The sequence below is a fragment of the Oryza brachyantha genome, chromosome 2 (genome assembly GCF_000231095.2).
Source record: "Oryza brachyantha chromosome 2, ObraRS2, whole genome shotgun sequence".
In the NCBI taxonomy this organism is placed as follows: domain Eukaryota; kingdom Viridiplantae; phylum Streptophyta; class Magnoliopsida; order Poales; family Poaceae; genus Oryza; species Oryza brachyantha.
This window is the reverse complement of record NC_023164.2, coordinates 5,077,768-5,086,845: the sequence shown is the minus strand read 5'-3', so window position 1 is coordinate 5,086,845 and position 9,078 is coordinate 5,077,768. Positions and strand designations below refer to the sequence as shown.

Here is a 9,078-nt window from a genome sequence, read left to right as displayed (position 1 = left end):
TAACAAAAAAAAAGAATCATTTTCCCCAAACCAGTTGCCAAATCACATCCAGGATTGGGGATTAGTGTCAAGCCTTCCAAAACTGAGTTTTCGCCCGGAAGCCTCTCGCGAATCAATCCCAGCCGCACGATCCGAACCCGCCACGTCAGCCACGCCCCCTCCTCACCGTCCGATCTCCCACCACTACACGCCGAGCAAAAAAGAAAAAAGAAAAGAAAAAGGAAAAAATGAGTAGAGTCTAGAGAGAGAGAGAGGGGAAGATGCCGATGCTTTCTTCTTCTTCTTCTTCTTCTTCCAGGCTTCGCCGTGGCAGCCGCGACCCCGCGCCGAGGGCACGCCAAGCACCGACGAGCACGTAGCGGCCGGCCGCCGCGCGATCGAGCTCCGGCGGGGCGGGAGCGGACGGGTAGATCGGCGGTGGAGGCGCGTTGTTGATCGGGTTGAGCTGATTGGTTGGGTTGGGTAGCGGATCGGATCAGGCGGAGGGGGAGGAGGAGGAGGAAGAGGAGGAGTCGTATGCCTCCGTGGTGGGGGTGGTGGTAATTCATGTCCCGCATGAAGCACCTGCTGCGGAAGCTCCACCTGTCGGGTGGCGCGGGCGGGGGCGGGAGCGGGGGAGGAGCGGCGGCGGCGGGGGCCGGGGCGCCCCCGACGGCCGACCACCACCGCCAGCGGCACCACCGGAGGTCGTCGGCCCACCCGCCCCTGCCGCCGCCGGTCGTCGCGGCGGCGGCGGCCGAGGCGCCGGTGATGGCTCCGGTCGCGGCTCCGGTGGCTGCGGCGGCGGAGCCGAGGGGGATGGGGGCGGACGCGACGATGACGCGGCTGGAGGAGGAGTACCAGGTGCGGCTCGCGCTGGCCATCTCCGCGTCGGATCACGCGGGGCTTGTGGACGCCGATTCGGTCCAGATCCGCGCGGCCGAGCGCATCAGCCTCGGCGGCGGCGCCGGGGACCGGGGCCCCATGGAGGCCCTCTCCGCGCGCTACTGGAACCACAGCGTCGTCAACTACGACGAGAAGCTGGCCGATGGGTTCTACGACGTGTGCGGCGTGCCGATGCATCCGCCCTTCCAGGCCAAATTCCCCTCATTGAGCACCCTCAGGGCGATTCCCGTCGAGGGAGATGCCAACTATGTGGCCGTTTTGGTGAACCGGGAGCGTGATCCAGCGCTCAAGCGACTCGAAGGGAGGGCTCTGGCAATTGCGGCGCAGGATAGGGCAGAGCACGGTGGAGTTGCGTCGCCAGAGCTTGTGCAGAAGATTGCAAACCTCGTGGTTGATGCCATGGGTGGTCCAGTTGACGATGCTGATGCAATGAGCGGGGAATGGAGCAGGACGAGCCGTGGTCTATCCTTTCAGCGCAATAGCATTGTTCTCCCTCTTGGTTTGCTTCGAATTGGGTTGTCGCGACACAGATCTTTGCTATTTAAGGTTAGTATCTCTGCAGAAATATACCATGTTCTACTTATTTTGAATCATTCACATAGGGCAGAGTATTTCATGTTTAAGAAAATAGGAGAACAAGTGCACGGTAACAATTTCCATCTCATCACACATTCACATTGTGGGAAGGTTGTTTGAAGTACCCAGGATTCTGATTAATGGTTATGACATTGAATATTTGGTGGCTTTATACTCATCTTCATCCATTTAGATTATTCATTTACTATCTCAGGTAACTTGTAGTCCAACTATGGAGGTCAGTCTAGTTCATCGTGGGCATTGCCAAATATTGACTTAGCTGTATCAGATGGATAATTGAAATGGTTGCGGCATATAACTTGGTTTCTTCTGCGAAATTTTTTACATTAGTAGGTTTCTGTTGGCAAAAAAAATGATCAAATTGGTTTCAGGTACTGGCCGATCGAGTTAATCTGCCATGCAAGCTTGTCAAAGGTATATATTATACAGGAACAGATGAAGGGGCTATTAACTTGGTTAAAATTGATTTTGACAGGTATTTGCATTGTATCTTTACTTTCTTTTAGTGTTTGATATTAGGATGGTTTTATGTTGACCTATAGCTGTCAATCCTATTGCAGTGTTGAATATATTGTTGATCTGATGGGTGCTCCAGGCACATTAATCCCTTCAGACATTTCTGGTAGTCAGTTTCAAGACTCTAACAATAGTCAACTGAGCAATGACGCCATTGAAGAGAGTGTTGCAGAACTATGCATAGCTCTTGAGCAGATTAGTTCTGGATGTGAGAATAGAAATGACATTGGGGGAAGTTCATCTGAACAAAAAACTGCTTTAGCACTTGCAACTTCACAGCTGGATGATATCTTCCAGACAGAGAACCCACTTAAACAAAGTGCCATATCTGACGAAGGTCAATTCAATATTCGACAGCAAATGAAAGTCACTGATGCTCCCATGTACTTGGTGCCCAAAGAAGTTGACCCTGAGTTTGCAGAAAATTTGCACAACTTGCTCCTTGAGCGCAGTGCATTGCTGCCCACCTATGAGAAACCTGAAATAGGCAAAAATACCACTTCTGAAGATGACAAAACTACAGGATGGTTGGTGATCGCTAAAACGAGCCAAAGTTTCCAAAATGGTCATGTAGCGGAAGATTCTCCACTGCAACATGGCAGTGCCAAAGAGCTAGCAGTAGTGAATTGTTTCCATGAAGATGCACAACATCCTGTGGGAAATACAGAGGCAATTGGCAACAATTTGGACCTGCACGATCATGCCATTGCTAATGAGGACCAAAGGATTTCTGAGGACCCTTTGGTAAACATGCCAGGAAGCAGCAATGCAAATTTGGACAAGTCAAGCTGTTCTAGTACAAAAACAATCAGCTCAGTTATAGATGATGTTGCTGACTATGAAATACCATGGGAAGATCTTCATATTGGAGAGCGCATTGGTCTAGGTATCTGCATTAATTTTAAGATCTTATATTACCATTAACCATAAGGCAGTACTCCTCCATCTTCATTTATTCATCACTGTTGTCCATTACAATTTTATCTTTGACCATTAACAACCATTAAATGACTAGTGAAAGTTGTATGGTTGTATATTTATACATCACACATCACTTATATAACATATTTTAGACATGCATAACCATTTTTGTAGAAAAGATGAACGGTCAAAGCTAACGAATAAATATTAACTGGTGACAATTATTTAAAACCAGAGGGAGTAATTAGTTAATCAAGAGGCAGCTTCTCCACCATTAAGGCAGTAAGTAGTTAATCAAGAGATAGTTTCTCTAAGGGAAAAATTACTGCATTTCAAGTTTACAATTAACAAATTACATGAATATATATGTAGAAAAAGTGAATATCTCTTGCCTTTTCCTGACACTAAATACTTTAATAAGAAATACATGCATTTATTTGATTGAAAATTAAGGCTGTTTATTGTCTCAGCTCCTTTTCAAGAGTCTGTTTTCAACAAAATTGGCTATCTAGTTCTTTAAATTTTTGGGCAGTTTGTCCAAATTGGTAACATCTATTATTCAGTGCCATCAACTTAAAAATTGAATTGGATAAACACATTGTTGTACTTGTTTCTTTGAAGTTTTGTATTGTGAGATCTATCTTGATTCACAGAGATTGTTCTATTTTAATGACTGGTTCCTGCCTGAATGGCCTCTAATTTCCAAAATATATGATATCTGCTTTGTATATCATGAAGCTTTTTTCTTTGATTCAGGAACTTGTTAATAGTAAAGTTTTAGAATGAAGGTCCTCAAAATTAATGAAGTTCTGCAACTAAAATACACTGCTTCCATTGCATTATAATTTGTTGTCATATGTCAACCAATGGTATTTTCTGCGTTGATGGTCAAAGGTATATTTTGGAGTCTCTGAGAAATAAAAATAAAACTTATTCATGATACAGAGTGTAACAAATTAGCTAGGTTTTGCATGACTTCACTTCATTATTCCTTTTAAGTATTATTTTTTTTGGTATAGTGGACTAATCTAAATTTTGTGTTAGTATTTTTTAGTTTAGTATAATGTTACTCTTTAGTGCTTTGGAATCCTTTCCATTGCACCATTACTTTCTGTGTTCTGAGCTTAAATTTCTTTTTTTTCAGGTTCATATGGGGAAGTATATCACGCAGATTGGAATGGCACTGTAAGTCACATTTGAAGAGCAATTCTTATATTATATGTTTCTAGTAGTATGAAGTGATCGTAAGGTCTATAGTTCTATATAGGAAGGCAGTACATGTGACATTCCTATAGTAAGACAGTTATACCAATTTCTAGGAATGAATCTGGACACCCAGCTGTCCAGATTCAACCCTAAAAGTTGTTTCTTTCTGGGCTGAGGGTGTACATGACTGGGTAACTACTCTGTCGGCATGAACTAGCTCATATAGTTACTGCAGTTGTAAAAGTGTACTTAAGTAGAGCGACCATTGGGTCCAATACATCGCAAAGAAAAAAAGGGAAATATCAGGTCCAGTGTACAAATTTTCACCTGGCTAGAAGAAACAAATGTATATGATTTCACCTTGGTTGCCAGCAAAATTTCATGAGTTTCTTTCTCCGCTAATTTAGTGTCCTCATTTATTCCAGGAGGTTGCAGTTAAGAAATTTCTTGACCAGGATTTGTCAGGTGTTGCACTAGATCAATTCAAATGTGAAGTGAGTTCACTTTTAATGCATTGCACCTCTTTCGGAATATGTGCAAGTTTTTTTTCCTCAACTGAGTGTGCATTCCTTTTCAAGGTTGGGATCATGTCGAGGCTGAGGCATCCAAATGTAGTTCTGTTCTTGGGATATGTGACACAACCACCAAATCTCTCTATATTAACTGAATACCTTCCAAGGTTTGTGCAGATTCGTTTTTGGTTTATTCAGTCAAAATAACCATCGACTCTTTCAACTTTTGTGGATGTCATATGAGTGAAAGGAGATATTAACAAAGATAACACACTTCTTCTCTCCAGAGGGAGCCTCTACCGCCTATTGCATCGACCAAATAGTCAAATTGATGAAACACGAAGGTTAAAAATGGCATTGGATGTGGTAAGCTTAAGGAAGCTGCTTTGTTTGCTTTTGTTGTTGATGCTTAATCTGTACAATTTTGACAGTTTATTATTGTATTCTTGCAGGCTAAAGGGATGAATTACTTGCATGCTAGCCACCCTACTATTGTTCATCGTGATCTGAAATCCCCAAATCTTTTAGTGGATAAAAACTGGGTTGTTAAGGTGACTTTCTCACAAATCACAATCTGTTTCTCATTCAATACAAAAATTCTTTCTAGTCTAGTTATTCTGTGTTCATCTTTGTATAAACCTGTACTGTTTGCTCATACCAAGGATCCAACATTGGCTCAAGTCAATATGATATTTGTTTGGTAACAAGATGTTCTGCTCTTATTTTTCTATAACAGTTTTTACATGGAACATTTGGATAAACCCTATACTCTTGATTATTATTTGATAAACAAACCTTGTGGTTACTGCCAGTCTTCCACTTATCAGCTTGTCTGACACCCAATTATCGAGTACCACCTTTATAATCCCTGTTTTTGGGTAATGGGTATTCTTAGGTAAGACCGTGAGGTTTCATAAGGGATGTTGCAGTGTTGCACCAAATGAATTCGTGGGCTGCTTTGGTTATGATCTGTTGCATATGAAATTATGGAGTCATCTCATGGTTATGGCAACAATCCTGTTTCTCATGTTTCACTACAGATGTTTTTTTTATGGATGGGATGGTTATGGACATGATCACATGGACCAACTCATTTCTTTCCTCAAACCATGCATTCAGAATTAGGATTGGATAGTCCATTTACCATTCTCATTCATCAAATTAAATGGCCCATGAAAAGGTGCTCAAGTGGGACTGATTAGGTGTTAACTGCTGTTTGAGCGATTGGGAGACATTTATGAAGGGGTAGTTAAATATCAAGGGATTGTTAGATTAGAGTGAGGACTGTACTAGTAACAAGTTGCCGATTCTACTATACAATAGATATATCTAAACTTAGTTTAGACTGTAGAACACATAGCACATTATTATCAGTATTCAGTAATACCCACTGAATTTGAGGAACTCATGATCCTCTTTAATTTACAGTTGCATCACAAAAAGCTTTGTAGCGCATAGACTAATATGCATGCATGTTTTCCATGCAGGTGTCAGATTTTGGCATGTCAAGGTTGAAGCATCACACTTTCCTGTCCTCTAAATCAACAGCTGGAACGGTAATATCCTGTTGCTTTTATGGCTTCCTTTTCACGTTTTATGTTTTGATTGTGTAATACCAATTAGATTGTAATCATGGTGTTTGAATATTACACTTTGCCTGCTAGGATATGCAAATTATCTGAACTTTAGACTTCAAAATAACATGTTAGGTTGATATGCCTGGTGCTGGTGTTTAGACACAATATTTGAGTCATTGGATAGTGTCAGTGTCCTGAAACAGAACGGTTTGTGCAAACAACGTGCATGGTAGTTTGCTCTGCACAGCTAATTTTGTGGATCAGTTCCATCCATGCTACTCCCTCCGTTTCACATTATAAGATTTTCTGCTCTAGCCTAGATTGATATGGATGCTAATGAATCTAGACACATCTATAAAATATATACATTGGTCCATGGATGAATTTAGGTAAAGTTAGAGAGGGAGTACTTTGACAGTGTCCATTTTTTCTGTTAGAAGTAGAGTCTCGTACTTTTTGAGAAAAGAGAACTCAATTATTTATCCAATATTACTTTGTTACCTTTAAAAGCAGTGAAGGATGTCTGTTGATGTACATCAATAAGTTCTCTAAGATTTACAATCTGTTTAATATAGACATAGTATTTGAGACAGTGCATGCCTAGAATTATACTGTTGTACTGCATCCAGATTCCAGGGTCACAACTCACAAGTGGAACTCACTGTAAGAGAGAAACATTAGTTGTTTATAGTTATCACTACCGTTGGCAGTAGCATCGTCTTGTTCTACACCAATTGGAAAATAGCAAATTTGATACCAAAAACATACCATGCTTGCTACAGTGCATTGTTTATCTTATAGAGGATGCATTCTCTTTCTTAAATTACTGGTTTAGACGTTTGGCTCTATGGAGAAGAAACTACTTCTTGGACTGGTTCTTCAATAATTTCTATTTTATGTGCAATGTTCCACAAGTGGCATATTTTGTCATCCCTCCTTATTTTTCTTGTTCATTTGGTCATATTTTCTGCAATTAACTAATTATATTCCATCATCATGACCTTATCTCATGGTGGTCTACAGCCGGAGTGGATGGCACCGGAGGTTCTACGTAATGAGCCATCTAATGAGAAGTGAGTTTTCTCATGACATCTTGGTCTTCCCCTGTTAGTTCCTGTCATATTGTCCTGCTGATTGAAAATTGAATGCTGGCATCAGGTGCGATGTCTACAGTTTTGGAGTAATCCTATGGGAACTAGCAACAATGCGTGTACCGTGGAGCGGGCTGAATCCAATGCAAGTTGTAGGAGCGGTTGGGTTCCAGAACAGACGACTAGACATTCCCAAAGAAGTTGACCCACTGGTGGCTAGCATAATATCTTCGTGCTGGGAAAAGTAAGACAACAAACCAGTCCAGATAACATGCTACTCTTCTCATTCCCTCCTACCCTCAACTTTTCCCACTGATAATGACTCCCCAATGTTCTTTTGTGCAGCGATCCAAGCAAACGACCATCGTTCTCCCAGCTCCTGTCACCGCTGAAACACTTACAGCGGTTAGTTGTTCCAGAAAACTGCTGACGTCCCTTCCTAAGAAAATATATATCGGCTCAAACAAAATACAACTATACAAGTATGTAAGCTCTACTACAGAAGCCAAGTTTTTCATGTTGAAGCTTGTGGAGATGTATTCCGAGTTTCTGCAGGCATGATGGATGAGCATGGACGAAGGTTCTGCGCATCCATTTGTGAAAAAAAAAATGTGACAAAACTCTCTGAAGCCGTGCAAAGGCGCTGCTGGAGAAATCATAGTGGGTTAGTCCAAGTGAAGAAGAATGTGGTGCAACACGAAGTGCTCTGTGCCATCGTAAATAATTGTTCAGTTCTGGAATTTGGAACGGTGATTCTGAAAATCAGAATCTACCACAAAGATAGGATGTTTTCGTTCTTTTTTCTTGCCTCATAATTGAAAAGGAGAAAAGATCAGGTTTTAAAAAATGGAAAAGGAAAAAAAACGAAACCCAAAGTTTTGTGGCGTCTGCAAAAAGTTGCGGCCCAGTATTTAACCAGATGCAAATCTTGTATATCATTTATACAGAGTTACTCTGCATCGTCATGAATATGCATCTTGTTACTTTTGGTCCTTTTCTTGAAGATAAATTCCATTTCTTTACTGTCACAATGTAAGGAGTGTATAGTTATTTAGTGGAGGTACTGTCGTTTTTCTTTCTTGTTTCTACCTCTGGATTGCGTACACGTTAGTATTGGATTCAGGTTCCCATAATTACGATTTACGCGTGGCGTTTCAGTGCATATAGTCCTATCTTGTACGAAAATCAATAAATTCGATGTCTCCTCTTGCCGTATTGTTTCCAACTCTTTAAGCAAGCTATCATGTTTAACAGATTACAAATCTCTAGTTTGATCCATGAGCTGCGATGCCCTAAACCTTAGACAGAGCAAGAAAAACACTAAACAGCAAGAACTGCACTTCTGTGTTGTAGGTCCCCTGAACCTTCGACAACAGAACACTTTAGGCTCCATTTGAATGAAGGGGTCACCTACATATTGGGCGTCCGATTTTTCGCACAAAAACAGACGTTTCCTTACTAATATAAAAGATGAAAAAGGTATACATTGGCAGTGTTCTTATTTATCTGGAGACAGAAGATTATATGATTTTTGTGGTAACTATTTAATGATATAAATGGTGGAATTAACTACGAGTTTATATAGAAAAGTAAGATGATTAACTTCATATATAAACATTTAAAAAATAATGCACGGTTTACTTGTTTGGAAAGAGCGTGTGCAAAAGCTAAGCAAAAATATAAGAATAATCCCGGAAAAAACGCAACCATAGTGTTTCGTGACTTTTAAAAAATATTTCAATCTATTAAATTGTTGAAATATAATTGACCATG

The 9,078-nt window shown here is 41.1% G+C and overlaps 1 protein-coding gene across 2 annotated transcripts; it reads left to right on the top strand.

Annotated features, from left to right (window-relative positions):
* The first annotated feature begins 235 nt into the window (after positions 1-235).
* LOC102707935 (probable serine/threonine-protein kinase SIS8) lies at positions 236-8,263 on the top strand. 2 transcript variants are annotated; one of them, XR_001549658.2, is made up of 13 exons: positions 547-1,431; positions 1,854-1,957; positions 2,043-2,884; positions 4,064-4,104; positions 4,551-4,619; positions 4,704-4,804; positions 4,925-5,003; positions 5,090-5,188; positions 6,125-6,193; positions 7,238-7,287; positions 7,373-7,549; positions 7,651-7,787; positions 7,861-8,243. XR_001549658.2 is itself a non-coding variant. In XM_006648400.3 (12 exons), exons 1-12 carry the CDS (start codon positions 547-549, stop codon positions 7,733-7,735), a joined length of 2,601 nt encoding a protein of 866 aa, XP_006648463.3. In that variant the 5' UTR covers positions 236-546; the 3' UTR covers positions 7,736-8,263. The 2 variants fall into 2 exon arrangements, 1 of the variants encoding a protein (XP_006648463.3); XM_006648400.3 differs by having other exon boundaries at positions 236-1,431; positions 7,651-8,263.
* Positions 8,264-9,078: the final 815 nt, after the last annotated feature.

Bases quoted from the DNA above. Each gene is read 5' to 3' on its own strand.
- LOC102707935 (XM_006648400.3), top strand. From the start codon at position 547: ATGTCCCGCATGAAGCACCTGCTGCGGAAGCTCCACCTGTCGGGTGGC. The intron at 2,885-4,063 runs GTATCTGCATTA...CTTTTTTTTCAG, and splicing joins TGGAGAGCGCATTGGTCTAG to GTTCATATGGGGAAGTATAT. The intron at 5,004-5,089 runs GTAAGCTTAAGG...GTATTCTTGCAG, and splicing joins TAAAAATGGCATTGGATGTG to GCTAAAGGGATGAATTACTT.